We start from the raw sequence: 21,091 nt of genomic DNA, 5'->3' as shown, positions 1-21,091 counted from the left end.
GCCTTTTATCTCTTACATGACATCAAGACCCAGCTTTGTTAATAAAAACATTTATTTTGTGTTTTATACAGAACAACCTGAAGTCTGCAACAGGACTCTCAACAGTTACCCAGGGGTTCATAGACAATGTGTCCATCTCAACAGCTTGGTTCCAGGGACAGGGGATCCACACAGGCAGGATTGGAGGGGTGGGATGAAAGGGACAGTGAGAGGAGTGTATTTCAGTCCTTTCTCAAGGAAGAGGCAGCAGAGCATTCTGAATCACTGAAAAACCTGTGCAAATGGGGCTCTAAATGATGAACCATGTGAAGGGGTGAGGGGTTGGAAGAAGCTGACTTGGATAAACAAGTTTGTTTTTTTTTTTGGGGGGGGGTGGCATCGAGTTATGGTTGTTTAGATTAATAATGCCCTAAGCCCTGGGGTCTAATACTAACAGGTTCAAATTCATTCTCAAGTAATTTTCACTTCCAAGTTTAAAAAAAAAATTATCCCCATGGGCATATGATAAAGACAGCATGCAAGCCATTTGCCAGCCCCTGCTCTTTAGAATACATACAGAAAAAGAAGTGGGTGGAGGTTTGTGGCCTGATCTGTCTTATCTGGATGTGAACACAGTTCACAGTAAGCAAGGGGTGGGGCATGGAGACAGACTGTGACAGAGGAAGAGGCCTAAACCAGTGGTATGTACAAAAGGATAAGAGAAGTCCCCAGTGGTAAGTCCAAAGCTCTTTTCAGCTCAGGGAGTAGCAAGCACATAAGTCGGCGTGAAGATAGTTTCTTTAAAATAGTGAAAGGTACCCAAGACCTCATCTTTCAAAGGTGAAATAAAATAAAAAAAAAAGAAGCCCAAATCTGTTTAACTGGTGGTAGAGGATGCCAAACTGTCCCGCCAACTAACAGTTCAAGCATGAGTGTGTGTGTGTGTTTTACTGGGGGGGGGGCGGGCGCAGTTTTAATGTGTTTGGGGTTGGTGCTGACACTCCAACATGATTCCTATGGAAAAGTGATTTGGGGGTCAGAGTTCTGGTTTTTGGCCTACTGGTAGGGGGATGTCTGGTTGGGGTGGGGGTAGGCTAAGTAAAACAAAACCCTACATCTCCAAAGTAAAGAAGTGAATGCAGATTCCCTGTAGCCAGCATTGACCCTGTTGGGGCAGGACATACACTAGGCTTCCACTCTAGATGAGGCAGGGGGCCCATCCTGGCCCACATCTGTTATTAGTCTAGTTCAGTCTACAGTCAATGGACAACTCCCACACTGGGCAGGGAAAAGGGGCTAGTTAGGGGAGATAGTCTCATCTCTGTCTTTTTTTAAACCTTAATTTACACTTTAAATAACCTCAAACTTAAGTGTCAGTGCCTCAAATATAATTTAATCCTAAAAGTCCTTAAAGGCCCCCTGAAACAAAACCAAAAAGTATGTACTGTCTCTCTTAACAGTCTCCTCACTCCAGTAGGCATTCTTTTCCCCCTCCCTGCCCTGCCCAGTCCCCATCTTTACCCTGACTTGGAGCTTACAAACTGCATCAAGCCATCTGTGCTCATAGACTTGGGCCTCTCTAGGGGGAAGCCCAGAGCTCTGCTCCAAATGAGTTGTGCCAGCACCCCCAGCGCCCGTGAAACTCCAAAGAGAACCGTGTAATAATTCATCTCTGTCATGCCATAGTACTGCAGGGTAGAAAGAGAAAGAAAGAAAGGGTTTAGGCTGAGGGCTAGGGGTGGCAATAAACACAAAGTAGGGTTTGGTGACTGTCATCCGGATTTCTGTTTTCCTCATAGCAGACACTAGCTTAAGTGCCTCAGAGCTGGGAAAGGCCTGAAAACTTGGAAACTAGAGGGGAAACCCCTGCTGTGAACATTAATTACAAAGATTTTGAGAAGTGTATGGAAGAGAAACAGCCTGGAGAATTTGCTTTTCAGGTGGTCTGGTGTTTCATTTGTCAGTAGGGCTTCTGATGTGGCTGTCCAGCTAGCTATGGCAAGGGAGATCAGGGAGGAAGAGAAAGAGAAGGTAGGAGGTCCTTACCTGCAGAAGCACCCCACTGTGGGCATCTACATTGGGCCAAGGGTTCTTGGCTTTGCCCTGCTCCAAAAGGACATCAGGTACAATCTTGTAGAGTTGAGCCACCAGTTTAAACATGGGATCATTAGGTAGATGTTTCAGGGCAAATTCCCGCTGACAGGTATATCTAGGATCAGTTTTTCTTAGTACAGCATGGCCATAGCCAGGGACAACCTACAAAGGGTGTGGAAGCTAATCAGTACCTCTAGGAAAGAACTCCCCATTCCCTTCCTCAAATTCTTCCAAGTAGCCAATGAGAAGTTCAGGCAGATTCCCAACTCTTGTTTCAGATACTAGGGAAGGCTGGAATTCATTCTCTTCTCCTACCCAACTCTTCTCATCTATAAAGTCGACCAGACATTTTTCTCACTTTGCCTTGACCGTGCTTTGCTTACCCTGCCTGAGTTGAGTGTGTTCCAGATATAATCACGAAGTTTTTCATCAGCCACATCTTTGCCAACTTCTTTCTGCAACTGCGTCAGCCAGACAAGTACTTCCTATGGAGAATGTGGCAGGGGGAGGTGGTCAACACATAGGTTAGAAGGAGATAGCTGAAGGACGAGGAATGAAAGTACTAGAAGCCAGAAAGAGCTGGCTATTACCTGATTAGCTAGTCCATGGAGGGGCCCAGCCAGTCCATTCATGGCAGCTGCAAAGGACAGATAGGGATCTGAAAGAGCACTGCCCACCAGATGGCTAGTGTGGGCACTTACATTGCCACCCTCATGATCGCTGGAGGAAATAAGAAAAATCAGGTCAGCTCTCCATATATAACTGCCTTATCCATAATAAGGATGGGAGTGTGGTCAAAGAACAATGACCTTGCTGCCCTTCCAACAGAGCTCTTGTTCTTGGGGCAGCTATTCTGACTCCCTCCCATGACCTTTTTTATAATAACCACTCTAACCTCTGGATCCAGGTTTTAGGTTTATTCTTGCCCACAGCTCTTTCCCTGAAGCAATATATGAATTATGGAGTGATTTTTTCCAAAATTGTCCACATATCCAGATACGTGGTAACCAGGTCTGGCTCACCTGTGGATTGTGAGGTATAAGCGCATGAGCTCAGTGAACTGGGCATCACTGTAGCCCAACATGCTGGTGAAGTTATGAGACCAGTCAAGTTTGGTGTCTATAGCCCCAATGCTGCTGCCTTCACGATACAGATTCCGGTAGATCTTTGCTGCAACACAAGGTAGCTTGGCAATGAGATCCATGCAGTCCTCATAAATCAGCTTGGGAAGGGGAAGAGAAGGAAAGGGAAGTATTAACTTTAGAGCACCAAATAAAAAGAAATGACATCTTATGCCATAATTGTGGAACAATTATATCTATGGGATGCTCAAATTATTATTGCATCAACAGTGTTTTTGCTGAGCATGTCAACACATTACCTGATACACCAAGCTCCTTTTCTGAACTACTGTATTCATACTCTTTAATATACTTTAATATCTTTTGTATTCTACAGTGGGACTGGGACATAGAGAAGGTACTCAGTTGTTTGACATCAAAATAATTCAATTCAGCTTTATTTAAATGCTAAAGAATAAGAAAACACACCAAAATAAACAAATCTTTATGATAATGTCTACCATTCATTAATCCACTATCAGTCCCACCCAGGACTGGTTCAAGGAGAATACGGCTGAAATTAAAAACCTTGAGGAAAAAAAACCACAAATACTTAACTAATTCCTCCCAAGTTCTCAAGGAAGAATACTTACAGAACCTTGATGATCAGGATAGTCACCTCTAGCTAAGAAACATCCATGATTCAAAGACTGGGTTTAGGCAAGTCTACTATGGAACATAAGATTCATACACAGAACCCCACCCACCCCTCATCTTGTCTGCCAAAGAATAAACAATCGCTTTCATCATAAAAAGTATGTACAGAAAGGAGAATTACTAATCAACATTTCTATCACTGAATAAGAAGTTTCAAAGAATGAATTTCTAAAGATGTCAATTAACAGAAAATACCCTGTTATCACTTGTCAAAAAGCAAAAATGGTAAATCTTTAAAAAAGCAAGGTGAGATGATACTTGGACACTTGCAAATAACAATATAATCTTTATTCCATATCAGATACACAGCATGGACACCCCTATACTACATTCGCAGATCTTACAAAAGGGGTGACATTAACTGGTGCCTAGCTACTAAGCAAATCTAACCACACTTCTAAGCTACACCAGGCTGACCAGTTGAGTATTCAAGAGTATTCTGATTTTTTCCTATCATCAGAGTGAAGGTGAGTTACATACTTAGGCAGTTTCATTCAACCTTTCCATCTTGATAAAAGGAACAAAGCTAGTTTGACTTTTTTTGAAACACAGGTGATAAAACAAGTTTGACATGTCATTGAAATGCTAAACAAATAGAAAAAGTCACATCATAAAAAACTTGAGGAAAATAGGTGGAGGCCCCTCTTACAAATAGGGACAGGGAGAGAATTCTTAACAGATGCAGATCTGTTATGGGGTTAGAAGAAGTCAAAAAATAAAACAATTTCAACTACATACAATTGAAAATTTTGCATAAACAGTATCAATATATTTCAGATAAGAGACGGTTGACTGGAGAAAATATTTGCATTAAATATCTGATAAGCATCTAATACATAAGATATATAGGAAATTGGCAAAAGATCACAAAAATTGAAATGGTTAACATTAGAGGGGCTTTGAGAAGACAGGCACAGATGAACTGTTCCAACCACTGTGGAAAGGAAACTGGAATTATTCAAATAAAGCTACTAAAATGGCATTTACCCTTTGACCCAGTGATTCCACTGCTGAGTATATATATACTCCAAGAAGGTAGACAGAAAGTTTCCATATATTTTGGCAAATATAAAGCAGTTTTTGTGTTAGCAAACTATGACACATGAATGTACTTAAGAACAAACATGAATTCAGAGAAACATGGAAGTCCCCTATAAATGCAGAGAAAAGTACGCAGAATTAGGAAAACAGCACCATGACTACGACGATATAAACAAAAAGAAAAAAAAAACTTCACACTGTATAATTATTAAAACTAGGCCTAGTGCCTGAGAAGAGTGAGAAAATATACATCCTTCCCCTTTGCTGCAGTTAGGAGATTCAACACTGCAAACATAGTTGGAAGCAGTGTATTCCCTGGATGACTTTGCGGAAATGTTCTTTTTTAAAAAAAAATCTTTGTTGCAAGGGAAGGCTCTACTTGGGGATGGGGGTGGGGTTGGACATAATTAGAAATGTATGTGATATGAAAATAAAAGGCATCAATAAACTTTTTTAATAGACTCAGAACTTTATAGTATAAATATATTATTTATTATATATATTTAAAACATAAATGTTATAAAAAGTATAAATGAAAGCAACATACAACCTAAGATTTTAATGAGAAACAGGTGAAAGCCATCACTGACTTCCACTCAGACAGCACACTCATATGAAACACTAGTCAACGAAGTGGAAAAATAAAATCAAGGGCTATGTATCCTTTGGGAACGATGACAAATACTGTGTCACCAATATGACATCAAACTTAACCAAACTAAAGGTCTAGAAAAGGAGATGTTCTTAATTCTTTTCAGGAGATCCAGAACCCCCAAAGCATAAAATTCTCCTAGCTGTTCAACTTTACCAAACAATAAAGGTCAGCTAGGTGGTGTATTGGCAATCAAGACAGGCTCTTAGCATTTATTCAACCAAGCGCCCTTTAAGAGTTTGGCCTTTATTTCCTTGATTTAATTAGGTAACTAAGGTGGGGCTCCAGGTGGGGCCCATGAAGGGAGGTCTGATTGTATCTTCACTCCCAAGTAGGCCCAAAACCCCTAGCCACTAAGTGCTTAAGCCTATGTGGGCATGAAGCCCTCAGGGTCTAAGAGGAGTTGCTAAGACCAGAGCCAATAGTAAGAGCTTAAGTTCTGGTTGCTCGCATGACGTTTGATGATGGCTAAAGAGTGCATAAAAAGAGAAGACAGAGCTATTTGCTCAGGGCTCCCACTCTTGGTGGTACACTGATGTGAAGACTCTGGAAAGCTGTAGTTAAGAGCCCTTCAGCTTGTAAACCCAGATGTTCAGCATTTATTAAACTCTGGTAACTATGAACTGAGATCTGAATCAGACAAGGTCTGTCTGTTGATGTTTGTAATTTGTTTGTATTTGCTCTGAACTAAGTGAATGATATTTGTGTGTTGGATTAAAGTAAGATTGTTAACTCCTTAACACGCTTTCCTTAGTAACGCAGATCAAAAGAACCTGGGCTTGCAGCGTTGTGTCTGCTAGTTATTGTTGGTTTTATACCCCCACAGCAGCTGCTAGCCGAACTGTTGCAACACTAGATAGAGATAGGAACACCTGAGTTCAAATCCAGCTTCATACTTAATAAGCAGTGTATTAACTCCAGGCAAGTCACTTAACCTTTATTTGCCTCAAGTTTCCTCATTTGCAAAATAAGGATAATAAATTCCCTCTCAGGGTTGTTGTGAGGACCAAAGACTCAGAAAAATGCTTGGCCCAGAGCAGGCGCTGAGTAAATGCTTATCCGCCCCACCCAGCACCACATATCAATGTCATCGCCCATGGTAACACAATTCAAGAATGGGCTTCTGTGTATTTAGGAGGGCATGTAATGATCACTAGGAGGCAGCACAGATCCGCTGTAGGGATAATATCTAGGCTTCAGCAAGATTAAAAATATCTGATGGTCACTCACTGTATCCTTATGGAGAGGATAAAGAAACATGGAAATGATGGTTAAGGGGACCTAGAAGCGGTAGAATGACAGTGCTCAAATCCTGCTGATTAAGCAAGCCAGGTGGGAAAGGACATAAAACTGTACAACCAAAATCAGACCCTGGCTGTCCTAAAAGGACAGACTGAATCTAACAAGATTAAAGTCTACTACTTAGGCTGAAAATGACTAAACTACACAAGTACAGAATTGGGGAGGCGTGCCTAGATAGCAGTCCATCTGAAAAAGACTTGGAGCTTAGTTTACTGCAAAGATTAATATGAATTAACTATGTTATATAGCAGCCAAAAACTCTCCTCAAACTTCACATAATTGTAGGCTGCATTAACATAAATACAGTATCAGAAGAAGGGAAGTAACGGCCAAATTGTCAATCAGACAATTTGCTCCCTCTCTCCATGGACGGCTAGAGAATGCTCAGAGTTGTGGCTGATTGGAACTACTCCCTGAAAGGGGATGGTTTTAATTCAATGGCAGAGCCTAAGACCCTAAGAGGCAGGATACCAAACTATCTAGTTACTGAGAAGCAGAGGAAGGTGTCAGGGGAAGAAACATGGTCAGAAAAGCCTAAGATGAGTCTACTCAGAGCCCTGGCAGATCTCAAAAAAAAAGCTAACTCCGATTTTCCCAAAGCCAATAGGCTGAAGGCTACACTGAGAGCTCAGACTGGAGCTCTGACAAAGCTCTTGAAGGTGCTGAAGACCTAGCAGCTGAGGCAGCTCCTGCACTCTTATGGCTCTGGCAACCTATTCGAGTTGTGAAGATTGGATTCGGTGCCCCCACAAATGGAAACCGAGGAAGTAACCAGAAACTGGGAGTGTAGGGAAGAGGAAGTGATGGGCTCCTTCTCCTTTCAAACTGGAACACTCTGTGGCCTCCAACTGTTACTGCTCCCTTTAGGTGAACCACCTATTCATCCTTTCCAGCCGAAAGATCCCTCCAGGCAGGTGACCCAAGAGTCTAAGTACAAGGTGGATACCCATTTGAGATTCGGAGTGTCCATCTGACACTATGTTTCTGAAGGGCCAGATCGGACTAATCTTGTGCTATGGTTTAAGCCTTGGGAGACAGGGCCAAGGACAGCAGCTCATGAAGAATTCAGCTGGGCCACAGGTTTCCTCCCATGGTCCTCGATAGATGAAAAGTTCAAGGAGGAAACAAGATGTGAACTTGAGGTAGTCAATCTCATTTATGAGACTGAGGAAGCAGGAGGCCAAGTCCCTCCCATAAAGGTGGTCCTAGAGCTAGCACGCCAAAGATTGGCCTCCTGGCCACCCAAGCAGTCACTCAGGCATTCCAGAAGATGCGTCTTTGACTCTTGATCAGCTCCTGAGAAATCTGTTCTTGGGGCAGCTAGGTGTCAAATTGGATAGAGCACTGGCCTTGGAGTCAGGAAGACCCTGAGTTCAAATCCAACCTCAGACATTTACTAGCTGTGTCACCCTGGGCAAGTCATTTAACCCCAATTGTTTCTCCCACCCCACCCCCAAAATCTGGTCCTGTGTTGGCTGGCTTAGCCCATTAAATACTTTGTGACCTTGACTTCATCACTTCCCCTTTCTAGGTCTCAGTTTCCTTTTCTCTCCAATGAGGGGCTTCTTCTAAATGACTCTTGAGGTTCTCAATTTGTCTAAATCTATAACCTTTTGTGTTCTCCCCTTTGAAATTTTGAAAATAAAGGGTCATCCCCACTAAAAATTAAAAAAAAAAAAAGCTAACTCCTCCAAGGCTCCTAATCCTGTAAGTCTTTTCCTTCACCTGCCTTCACCTCCCCAACCTCACACTCTAACTTCCTCTCACTCATTATCTTACCTCCCAGTATTTGGCCCGATTAATGCCTTCAGAATAAGCCCGAGCGAAGTTGCTCTCACTGTTGAGGGCTGTGATAGCTGCACTGAGCTGAGACATTGGATGCAGATTAGTAGGGAAGTTGTCCAACATGGTGACCACATGGGAGGGCAGAGCAGCTCGTTTTGCCCATTCTTGGGAGAGCCAGCTCACCTGGAGATAAGGAAACAATATGCAGAACACTGGGGATGGAAAGAAAATAAAGACAGGATAGAGAGGGGAGACAATAAAAGCTTACTAAAGAATGTCAAGGATAGATCATTCCAATCTACTTAAATAGTAGATCTCTGTACTCAATTCCATCCCCTTGTCTTGTCCTCACAACCACCCAGATCAGGATTAAGTGTCAGGTATAAAGAGAAAAGGGGGAGGGGAAAGGCAAAGTATATTGGCTGTGTATGTGGAAGGAGGGCTAAGTGCCCTCCTGCTTTACCTGTTCATCATTTGGAATTTGTCCAGTCATAAGCAGCCAGAATAAACCCTCGGGAAGGGGTTCTTCCCCTCCCTTGGCCTTAGGGAGCAGCTTCTGGCACTCTGGGATACTGTAGCCACGGAAACGGATACCCTTGAAAGAAAGAAGAATGAGAATTATACCCTTGTGGATTCGTCAGTTTGAAAAGACACTACACCAAGAACTGCATTGTTACAAACTTGATCCTCTGACTAGATGGGTCTGCTTATTCTAACCTAGCCTACTTTTGGTTTAGCTCTTCTAATAAGGTCTTCAACTCGATAATGTATATGTAACCATATCATAACCAACCATATCATAAGACCATGAAAGAGTATATTTCTGTATTTTCCAAACAGCATCCAATCCAGACCTCTGCACACTTACTCAATGATGATGACTTAAGAAGAGAAGTGCTTACCTCATCAGGGTCCAGAACTGATGTTTCATATATTAATCCTTTCATACCCCTCATGCCACCATACATCTAAAGAGATAAGCAGAAGCAAAATGACAATTCAAAGCTTGTTCTGTGAAAACTCCCCAGAAAATAAAGGTGTTCCCTACCCCTCTACACCCAGTCACGTAAAGGAGACGAAAACAACTCTCTGTAGAGCCATCAACTGGAAGGAAGGAAAATACTGACTCCATGTAGAATGGTGAGAGGGGGAAATGAAGGGGAGAAAAAGGGAAAGGAAAGAGAGCCTAATTTCAGAATCTAAAGTTAGCTCAAAGCGGATATTATCCAGGCCCCCTCAAAGTTCCTCCCTCTAGGTGCTTCTTTGTTCTTTTTACTGAATTCACTATCAGTGTAGCAGCATCACCCCCAATTCCCAAAAGAGAAAGAAGAAAGGATGAGGGTTAGGGTCCAGTGACTGAAGAAAGTGGTTTTTCTGGACTACTCAGACTATCTACATCTGAATACACAGAGAGATATCAAGGTTTACACAGATAGTATCATCATCATTATCATTGCCTAATAAGCAAAGCAGAAACCCCAGAGAAGGGGTGGTTACCAGGGGCTGAAAAGCAATAAACTTTTTTTCCCCTCTTCTAGGGGCTTAGATTAGATTCAAGGTTGTCTATAAGGCTGGATGCTTCTAGGCATTACCAATTCTCCCAATGCAGCACCCATAGGCCCTCACCATGTCCACAGTGATTTGCCCCACTACAGTCTTGCCATGCTGCTGCCTGAAGTTCTTGATTCTACTTTGTTCCTTAGGTATCATGTCGCTGAGGATGTCCTTCAGATTCTAGGAGGAAAGATGCAGAGGCTAAGAAAGCTAATGAACTTGTACCACAAAATATAAAAGAATGTCCACCCCTCCTCTTTCAGAACTGAAACACATATTTCTCTATCAAAGCAACTGATTTAATTATCTAGTCAAATCAGGGCACACTCCAACATAGAGAATATTTCTCTTCCATATTTGATCTCCCTACCCTAAGCTCCTGTGTATAGGGCCAACCATTAGAAGACAGATAAAGGCTATTTCCAAATAAAGTCAAGTAATAATCCCATAATTACATGGTGCTTAAGATTTACCAAGTACTTTCAGCATAGAAATCTAGTGAGGACATTATACAAGTATTAATTTTAGTAAACAAATGAGGAAGGGAATAAGTATTTATATAGCACCTACTATGTGCCAGGCACTGTGCTAAAGCACTTTACAAATATTATCTCATTTGATCCTCACAACAACCCAGCAAGGTAGATGCTGTCATTTCCACTTTACAGTTGAAGAAACTGAGGCAGAGTTTAAGTGATTAAGGGTCATACAGCTGGTACATATACTAATCCAAATGATAATTGGATACTTTATAGAAATAAGATAAAATAATAAACTTTACACAGAAACAGACAAAACATTTAAGGGGAATAATTAAAAATGAGAACTGGCCATGTCATACTTCAAAATATAACCTAAAGTAATTACAAAAAAACTAGCAGTGAATTTTTTTTTAAAAGATCATTAGAACAGAATCCAAAAGTAGAACCTAAAACAAGAGACTTATATTTGATTAGCTCAAGACCATACACCATTGGGGGAAAGCAATTATTGTTCAATGAACTGCTGAGAAAATTAAACACAAAAAGGGCAAAAAGGTTAGTCCCACATTTCACACCGCATAAGACACTACGTTCAAATGAATCGATATGTAAATATTTGTTTAAAAAACGTCTTAAGTGTGGCAGAATAAAGAAACTGTACATTTAGGAAAAAAATTGATGTTGAGTAAACAGGCGCCACAACTTGCTACAAGGTAATCAGGACTTTTTTGGGTAGAAAAGGGAGATAACAGACATAGCTCATGCTCCATAGGGATACTGGAGGGAAGTAGCACAGGACAGGTATGAGGCTCATTTATCTAATCCCCACTAGCTATTAATGCTCCAAATCAATAATGACCAAGTAGAGTTCTACTGCCTGGTCCCCCCAATCCTACTGATCTTCAGACCTATACCAAGACTTACTGATGAAGAAGCACTGGCATGTCGGGCAGCAAGAACAAGACAGGATGCATTCTACAAGAGAAAACAAAACCAGAAAAGGTAAGAACTCAGTATTAATCAAGTGTTCCTGCCAGAGGACTGTGCCAACCTTGAGAAATTACCAAAAGTCAACCAAAATTGATACTATTTCTTCTTCCCACCCCTAAAAATAGACTAGACATGAGAAAAATATAAAAGAACTGCCCCCTGACCAGTTAGGAAACAACCACCAAAGTACTTGGCTAGAGGAAGCAGTCACAGCCCTATTAGTATTCACTGAAGAGAGGGAGCTTCTGTCATTTGGGCTCCAGATCAGGGCTTTGCTGCATACAGTAGGGAGGGCCAGTCAGACAGGGCTTATGCTGCCTAGCCTGCCTCATGAAAAGTCAACTCCAAAAACCTACTAGTCAATGCTCCTGCTCAACTGCAATGAGAAAAGCAAGTACAGCAAAGCCCTTGGTGCTGCTGGTAAAGCAGCTCTAGTACACAATCTATTGGTAAGCCTTTTAAAGAAAGTCCAGAAGTGGAAAGCAGCAATTTGCACAATTGTTTTCGACCCTCTTAGGGAAAAGAAAGTAAGGGGAATGTGTTCCAGACCTGATCCAAAGTAGTTCACATCCCAAAGTGTCTTCACTTTCAGGAAAAGAAAAACACCTGGAATCTCTCGGGACAGAAAATAGGGCTGCCCCAGAACTGAGGAAAGGGGAATACAGACAACCAAGTGATTTCCTGAGAATATTTTAGACTTAGTATGAAGATAACACCCAACTCAGCTTTTCAGACCTAATGAAATTTGGGAATTAGGACTGTAACTATATTTTCTACCAATAACATGGTCAGCACTCACACCTCACTAACAATTTCCTTGATAAACTTATTCAGAATTAACTTAGACATTTTCCCCCTTCCCAAAGAATACTAAGGACATCGTAACAGCTATTCTCATACAAACAGAAAGAATGCACCAGTTCACTGAGGCAACCCCAGCTTAACTAGCCTTTTCTCTCATCACTCCTTTGTCCTATTCCCCCTCCTCCAAAGACCCCTATTATCCATCATCTTTTCTAGAAGCAAGGTCCTAAAGCCAAGGCAACACAATGTTGTTTTTTTAAGTCATGCCGATGCCTTCTGGCTTTTTAATGCCAATCATTTACTGGATACCATTCCTTTTCACTACTCCTCCTGCCCAGCACACCCCCAACCCCACCCCAGATCTTTAAGAAAATACCTCAGCAAAACTGATCCAGTGGACTGCTGCTGGCAGTATGTGCAATATTTTACATTACTAGCTGCCCACTGCTACCAATAGCAGGTAAGTGTATTTTACCACTTGTTTTCCCAGACTGGCAGTTAGCCTAGACAACAAATCTTAAAAAAAAAAAACTTATTAAAATTTGATACAACTGCTAAGCCCAACACTTCTTCAGAGGGGTAAGGATTTTAACATATGGTGATTAGCACCTACAAAACTTTACAACCTACTAGAGAAATACAGTGATTCTAAGGAGGTCTTAAGGTGCCTAGAAAACTTCAGAAAGTAAGGAGTGGGTGGGCTTTCCTCAAAATTCAAAGAATTCTGGGCAAAGATTAGCTTGAATCCACCACATACGCTTTTCTATCTGGGATTGGAGAATGAGATACACCCACCTCAAATGGGAAAGCAGATAAAGTGCAAGGATTAATCAGAACCAAAGTACCCTACCCCCACCCCTTCAAGGCAAAAAGGAAGCTCAGCTGGTTAGACTGTGGACTCATAGGTGTCCTCTTCAGCATTTCCTGATAGCCTCCTAGGTTAACTTCAGCTCCACAGTAGGGTGTGAGAAGGTAGAGGAGGGAATACATACTTTAAACTACAATCTATTTAAATCATACAGTACATACGAACTACACTATGACCTTGGCTAAGGCAAGACACTAAGCCCCAGGTAGTTAGTCATTGGACTGTCGTGTTACTTTAAAGATTATTCAGAATTAATTTCCTCATTTTATAGATAAGGAAATTGGGGTTCTTAACTGTTAAGTGATTTTTTTTCAAGGTCACAAGCTGCACTCCACCCGCCTCTTGTGACTTCACCAGTCACCTTCATCTACAGATTGCATCCCCTCTCACCTGCCTGGAAGAATCCCTTGCTTCCTTAGAGACCTTTCACAAAGTAAGCCTTTCCCAATCCTTCCCTATATTTCTTTTGTCTATTCCACATATGCTTATATATGTACAGTATTCCCCACAAGAGAGTGTAGACCAGTGCCTGGCATCCTCAGGCACTTGGTCAGTGTTTGTGGATTCCCTGGGTAGGTAGCAATAGTTAAATCAATATGGCCATTTTGTACAAGTTCGTGGGATCACAGGTCTAGAGCTGGAAAAGACCTCCAAAAGCCATGAATTCCTACCCCGCCTTTTACATTTGAGGAAGCTGAGGCCCAGGAAAATTAAACCATCTCATTTTATCCTGCTCAGTTCCATTTACATTTATCAAAACCTAAAGCTCAAGATAAGCAGAGGGGAATTTTAAAGACACTAGCCCATCAAGTATGAGTATTTAAAAGGGGAATAAGTATAACTTAAAAAACAAAATTGTATTGCCTCGGCTTGTCATTTAGGCCCATGTTTATAGAGGGAAGCCTTTAACGAGGAAACTCTGGCCAGTCACAGTCTTGTAATGATCAGCTTTATTTCTCTCATCTTGTAAAATGGGGATCATACCATGTGCCCTGCCTACCTCACAGAAGTATCACAAACATTGTAATACACTAGAACGGGACCAAGAGGTCACTTAGTACAACCTGCCAGGCTACCTTTAAGCTGTGAAGTCAAAACAGCTAACTCTACTTTATCTCTATTTCTCCACCTGGGTCTATACTTCCCACAGGACTGTCAAAAGGAACAAAGGAGACATTATATGAATGTGTTCTGAAAAATATGCCGCACCATAAAATGTGGATTTCTTCAGGGTGGGGGGCAGAAGTAAAAAGGGTGGTGGCGAGGAAATACTCAGACTGACAACTGTTTGTGACATATAGTCTCAGAAAGTCGCCTAGGCACCAGAGAGGCTGAGTGACTTGCACTGATCACATAACCAGTGATAGAACAAATGCGGGACACAACTGTGAGTCTCTCTGATGCTGAATCTATCTGGCTAGCTATTCTCTGGGCCATGCTGCCTCACTACACAAAAGGATGGTGTGCTTTATTTTTATGGGGAATAGAATGATGTTGAATTACCACCTTGTTGTCAGGTCACCATCTCTCCAGAATTCTGAGACAAGGAAAAGACAACCAGAGTTTAGAGGACCACTGCTGTAAGTTCATAGGATCCTCTGCAGTTAGGGAACAGGAAGTTCACCTCCAGTTTCCCTAGTAAATGGAGTCTCATAGAATGAAGATCCTCAGTGAAAAGAAAGTACACATACCAAGTAGTTATCTCAACTGCCCTTTAATCTCCACAGGCAGTGCCAACCACATAGAAAAAAATGAACTGGTCCTGAGAAATGGGATGTTCCCCAAGACACAACAAGAATCCACATTCTACTTTACTTGGCTGAGATTGCTATCTGATCCCTGTAAACACACAGAAGTGAATGAACAGGTTCCAAACCTTTCAGTCAGTCCTGTTCTTTCCCCCATAATTCTGAAGGAAGTGTCTCTGGGCTCTGACCCTCTGCCCTGGCCACCAGGCACAGACCACGTGGAAAATCACTGTACTACGATGGCAGCTGTCAGGTGAGTCAGGCATTCATTCATTCAACTTACCCAATAGGTCAATTTCTTGATGGTAAGAGTCATTTCACCTCAATCAACCCACCGACTCCTCCCCTGGAGTGGTCCTGGCATGAAAGATCTGTCCTAAAGAGATCTGAGACAACTCTAATGGAAATTTTGGAGAAAACAGAATCTCATTCGTACCAAGGGAAACTATACAAGATGAAGTCCTTGTAGCAACAAACCATATCTCCTTTGGTGTTCAAGGTAGACACATCTTTCCATTGTTAAGACCTTTTCTTTACAAGTAAAGAGATCAGAGATTACAGTGCTCTTCCCATTGGCTTTCTATTCCACTCCACCCCACCCCAAATGACTTCAAGAATATCAGATGAAGATAAAAGCCAAGCCTGCCAAGCCAGCAAGGCAGGCATAGCTCTTTATTAAATTAAGGAGGGGAGCTCTATGCTACAGATGGCTTCCAGGGCAGATGAACAATTTCATTAGGAGAAAAACAAACCAGGGCGGCACAAAGGCACTTCTCTCCTCAGAACCAGGTCAAAGAACTAACTCGACTTTTGTATTTTACAATGGTGTTGATCAGAAGTTTTCCTTGACTCTATCTGGCCACTTAAGGCCTCAGTCTCCATTTCAGATGCTATACACACCCCAGGAAAGAGATTTCCCTAAGCATATAATCAGTTAAAAGACACTTAAAGAACACCTGGTCCAAAACCTTGTCTGATGGAATTCCTTCTACAATATCCCAAACAAGTGGTCACTCAAGAGAATCTCAGTATTGTAAGGGACCTCTGGGGTCATCTAGTACAATCTATACATGAAGAAGACAACCCCTACCCCCACACACAAATACACTATTCCCAATATATGGTCATCCAGTCTCCACTTTAAGCTCTCCAGTCAGGGAATCCACCACCTCCCAGGGCCAGCCCATTTCGCTTTTGGATAGGTCTGTTAGGAAGGAAACAGCTATGTGGGTCAGTGGATAGAAACGCTGGGCCTGAAGTCTGGAAGACCTGAGCTCAAATCTGGCCTCAGACATCACTAGCTGAGTAATAATAGGCAAGTCACTTAACCTCTGCTCACCAGAGAAGGAAATGGCAAACCAATCTAGTACCTTGCCAAGAAAACCCCAAGGTGGTGGTGTTGGCGGGGAGCAGGGTGTCATGAAGAGTCGGACATGACTGAACAATGACAACTGTTAAGAAATTCATCCTTTTCCAAATTTGAAATCGATGCTTGAACTTCCTAGTTCTTCCCTCTGGGTCGAAGCAAAACAAGTCTAATCCCTCTCTTCTACATGCCAGCCATCCCATGAGATTACAGCCCACTAAACCCCACAGATCTCCCATCCTATACCTGAACACCTCTAGTAACAGGGAATTCATTACTAGTCCACAACTACCTGCTCTGTAGTCTGTTGCCAAAAGTTTCACTGAAAGCCTGAGAAGAAAAAGTCCAAAAACAGAGTTCACTCAAGCACTAGACCCCAAGTCCTTTCAAGGAGATGCATTTTCCCTCTTACCTCCAGCTTTAGGGACCAAAATCAAATTAAACAAATACAATGCTACTTTTCTGTTTTCTTTTCCAGAATCCAAATCCACTTAGCAACTTTAGTTTCCAAACCTCTGCTCCAGGAGCTTTCTTTGGGCTCTTTAAAGAGATGCAAAAAACAACCTAGAGAAGTCAGTTCAGAAGTGATATTCAAACTTATGTGACCCAGTAGCTACCTTTGCAGCATTAACTAAAAGACATGCAGCATTACTACCCACATACATACAACAACTATGGTATATTCTAATGAAGAAATTAGAGATCTTAAGTATCCTAATGCAACCCAAGAGCTTTGATCTGAAGAACACCAGCCTAGGGATAGGGGGTGTTTTGGAAGAATGCAAGGAAGTTCAGGGCCCAAGGAAAGGGAAAAGCTGGTGATAACTGAAAGGATGCTTATGAAATAGGCCAAGAGAAATGCACTGCTAAAACAGACCCTCTGGTCCAACTGTTTAGCCTGGGGAAGAATATACTGAAGAAGGTAGGGCTGATAGCTATCTTCAAATATTTGAAGGGTTATTCATGTGGAAGAATTAAAATGACAGAGAACCAGGACACTCAGGTGAAAGGATGGGACTCAGTTTTGATTGAATATAAGGAAGAACCTCCTAATAAACAAAGCTGTTTAAAATAAGAATGGATGTTTTTAGCCACTGTATTTCTTCTCTCCACGTCGGCATTTTTCAGTTCTCCCCATCAGGAGAAAAAGAAATTTCAGGTACAGGAACCATTCCTGCACTGGACGGACTAAAAGTCTCATACTTTTTTTTCCTCAAGAGTTTCACTGCACAGTACTGATTTTGCTTTGCAGGTTCATAGGATCACAAGTTTAGAGCTAAAAGGAAGTACAGATGTCATCTAGTCCAAATCTATTTTACAGATGAGAAAAAAGGCCTAGAGGTTGTGAGACAAGGTTCTCTCTTGGGGTGAAAGGTGCAGAGACAGGACTTGTACTGGAGTCCTTCTGACTCCAAACCTGGTGTTCTCAGCACTGTGCCATGCAGGACTTAAAGGTTCCATTCTAGGAATCACAGAAAATGCTGGAGTAGGGCAAGTCACAAGGTAAAGCAAAACACTTAATCCAGGCATATTGGAAAAGGAAACACCCCACAGACAATGAGCTTTGGGCTATTTTCCTACTGCCAAGAAATTATTCTTTTTAGCAAATAGCGGTGGCAAAGCCAAATAAGTGACTTCAGGGGTCCAGAAGTGAATGACTAGGTCTGCTGAACTCCCTGGAAGGCATCTAAGATAGGTAAAATAAGCTGTACCTGGGAAGGGCACAGTCACATCATAAAGTAGTTACTCACAGATTTTTATCACTACCCTAAACACCAAGAAAAGCTAGGTGATGGACATTATTCTTTAGGCATCAGCTATTTCAGATTAATGAGGTCAAAATCTCCAGTCTGAATTGGCACACCTATAGTTCCAAGCGATCATTTAAACTACTTGCCAGAAGGAAACACAGAATGAAAAGAAATTATTTGGACCTCCCAGGAAAAGGAACTGAAGTCTCACCCTGGTGGAGGAGGCTATATTTGACCTTGAAGATCAAAGGGTAAGGGACACTTCTTTGAGGTCAGATCTCCTTTTGAAGCTCACATGATATAAAAATAACGATGACTGCTGACTAATCCTTCAGCTACAGCTGGGGTATTGAGGCAGGGTACAGACCCATAGGATGGAGCAATCTGAACATTTGCAAGGCTTTCCAGGAAGAGATGAAAGGCTACTTGCAATCTGGGTCACATGACCCCTGCTCTGAGTGCTTCCCCAATGTTGTTAATTTTAAGGGTCAAGAAAACTCCACTGAACTCCAAGTCTGGGCTCCCTGGGTTAAGCTTTAATAGGCTAACAAATAAAACTAGTAGTAAGGCCAAACTCCAGCCAAGTCACTTCTCTCCCAAAGTACTAGATTTAAAAGGTAAATGCCCAAGTTTTATTCTCTTTACTTAACCTATCTGGTTTGAGTTACCAGTTTAGGAATGTTCTAATTTTAGCAGCTCCCTTTTCTCTGCCAACACATTTGCCCGAGTTTCCCAGGAGGTTTCCTCACCCTGTACCCTGGCAGCAGTAAGAAATAACCAAATATCCACTTTCCAGGTGACTGGCCACTATCTTCTAGGTAAAACTCACAGCTTCTAGCTAACCTACACTACCAACCAGTCCCAATATCAAAAGAAACAAAACTCCAAACTCTTCTCTCCCTTCGGGCCTTAGTAGTAAGTAAAGTGAGTTGTCAAAAGATAAGATCAACCATAATACTGTTCCCTTCTGTATGTTAGAAGGCTAGGGCTTCAACACAGGAAATTTTCTCTATAAAGGGCATACTTACCTAGAGCCAACGTTTCTGGTAATTTGAAACCTGAGACAAGTAGGACAAAACTTGGAGCTCAAGAGGCAAAGAGTTTCATAGATTTAGAACTTCAGAGGTCACCTAGTCCACTCCCTCTCATTTTACATGAGGAAATGGACCAGCAAAGGTGCGAAGTGACCAGCATAAGGTCACACCCATGGAGGTAAGAGTTCCTCTGCCTCCAGATCCAAGGTAAGGAGGAGCCCGGGCTTCAAAGAGTTTTGAAAAGGAAGCAGCTTCGATTTGGTAAAGATTATAACTAGCAGCAAAAGACAGAGACAGAGCTAACTAACCGTTGTTAACGTGACCTTGTCGGTACCTTTTTCTCTGTACCTCAATTTGTTTATCCGCAGAATGGGTAGAATCCGGATCCTGCTTCCTTCTGGATGACCTCACTGCCCTGCCTGAATTGTACAGGGACGTTCTGCCGACCCCAAGACCCTCACGGTTAAGGAGGGAGGGGAGAGAAAGCCCAAGCGTGTGGTGGCCCCAAGAATAAACGCCTCGAGGCTTTCCGCGGAGTAGAAGACAACACCAGACGCCTGCATCTTCCCGGCTGCTAGCAGCACATCTGGCTTCCGGACGCCGACCCGGCTACTCTAAAGCTGCCTCTCCCCCCAACCCAGGACCATCCAGCTGGAGGCGACGCCCCGGCCCACGCACGCATCACGGGACCCCCACCCAGTGCCGGGGAGGGAGAGACAGCGGTTCCGCCCCGGGCCGCCGGACCCCAGGGGGTCAGCCCATCGCACATGGCTCGGGGACGCCCTGGCCCGGCTTGGCTTCCAGCCTAGGGCTCAGCCTCCAGCAGAGGGCTCGGCCCTTTAAGGCGTGAGGACGGCGGGAGGGGACGGAGCAGGGAGGTTCGGGGGCGCGCGCGGGCCTGGCAGCCGCCTCCACCCGAACCGGAGATAGCGCGCTTCGCCTCAGTCACTCACCTTGGCCCCAAGGAGCCGGGCAGCCGCAGTGAGTAAGGCCATGGCGGACAGCCTGGGGAGCCGCTGGGCAGGGAGGGAGGAGGGGACCCACGGCAGGAACGGCAGCTGCCGCCACACTAGAGGCCGCGCCGAGGAGTGGACAAGGTTGAAAGAAGGCGGCTGAGGGAAAGCGGAGACAAACCGGCGGCGGCGCCCTGCCCGGGGTCCTCACCGAAGCCCCGCCTACTCCCGGGGGCTCATTAGCATGGCCCCACCTCCCTACGGCGGGGCCCACCCCTCGCCCTGCATTGGCGAAGCAGGGAAGATGGGGCGGAGCCTGTGCGGCGGATGGGTAGGCTGGAGGAAGGATTGGGCTGGCAGGGTTATAGGGTAATGAAAGGAGGGGGAGAGCATATAGGTGTCCACGTTTGTGCCTGAGAACTTGGGTCTGGGCTCTCGCCCAGCGACCCAACTAGGACCGGAGATGAGCACTTTGAAGAAGCCTAGGAGAAAAAAAGACCCCAGACCCGGACCACCATATGATGCCATCAGACAACGCTGATCACAGGCCTGCCCCTCCCCCGCTCAAAGACTCTCTTTTGAGAATGTCATTGGCTAATGACATCACCCCTCAGATAACCTTAGTGAGGTCAGTGGCTGAAGTGGAGAAGTCATCCTGCAGCTTGATGACATCAGCAAGAGACCAGCCTGGCCTGCCTAGTGTTCTCTGTAGGCTGTCATTTCTGAGCTTGGTGCCAGGAATCCAGGGACCATAAGGATGATCACATACAACCCCCCACCCCTGTGTGTGTGTGTGTGTGTATACGTATATACACGCATACATATGTACTGCATACATATGTGTGTGCATGTATGTAAAACAGGCCTGGATTCCAAAGTGTCCCTGGCAGCTGTCCTGGTGACCACATCC

General features: G+C 43.4%; 1 protein-coding gene across 1 annotated transcript; it reads right to left on the bottom strand.

The window, feature by feature from the left end:
* Positions 1-34: 34 nt before the first annotated feature.
* CS (citrate synthase) lies at positions 35-20,446 on the bottom strand. Its single transcript, XM_036758869.1, has 11 exons — positions 20,182-20,446; positions 11,592-11,642; positions 10,258-10,365; positions 9,534-9,599; positions 9,095-9,226; positions 8,626-8,814; positions 3,096-3,295; positions 2,664-2,793; positions 2,457-2,558; positions 2,026-2,235; positions 35-1,667 (listed from the first exon to the last, which is right to left on the bottom strand). Exons 1-11 carry the CDS (start codon positions 20,221-20,223, stop codon positions 1,497-1,499), a joined length of 1,401 nt encoding a protein of 466 aa, XP_036614764.1. The 5' UTR covers positions 20,224-20,446; the 3' UTR covers positions 35-1,496.
* Between the last annotated feature and the right edge of the window lie 645 nt (positions 20,447-21,091).

The sequence above is a fragment of the Trichosurus vulpecula genome, chromosome 5, assembly GCF_011100635.1.
Source record: "Trichosurus vulpecula isolate mTriVul1 chromosome 5, mTriVul1.pri, whole genome shotgun sequence".
Lineage (NCBI taxonomy): Eukaryota > Metazoa > Chordata > Mammalia > Diprotodontia > Phalangeridae > Trichosurus > Trichosurus vulpecula.
Note: the sequence above shows the minus strand (reverse complement) of the source record. Positions and strands in the feature narration are given on the sequence as shown.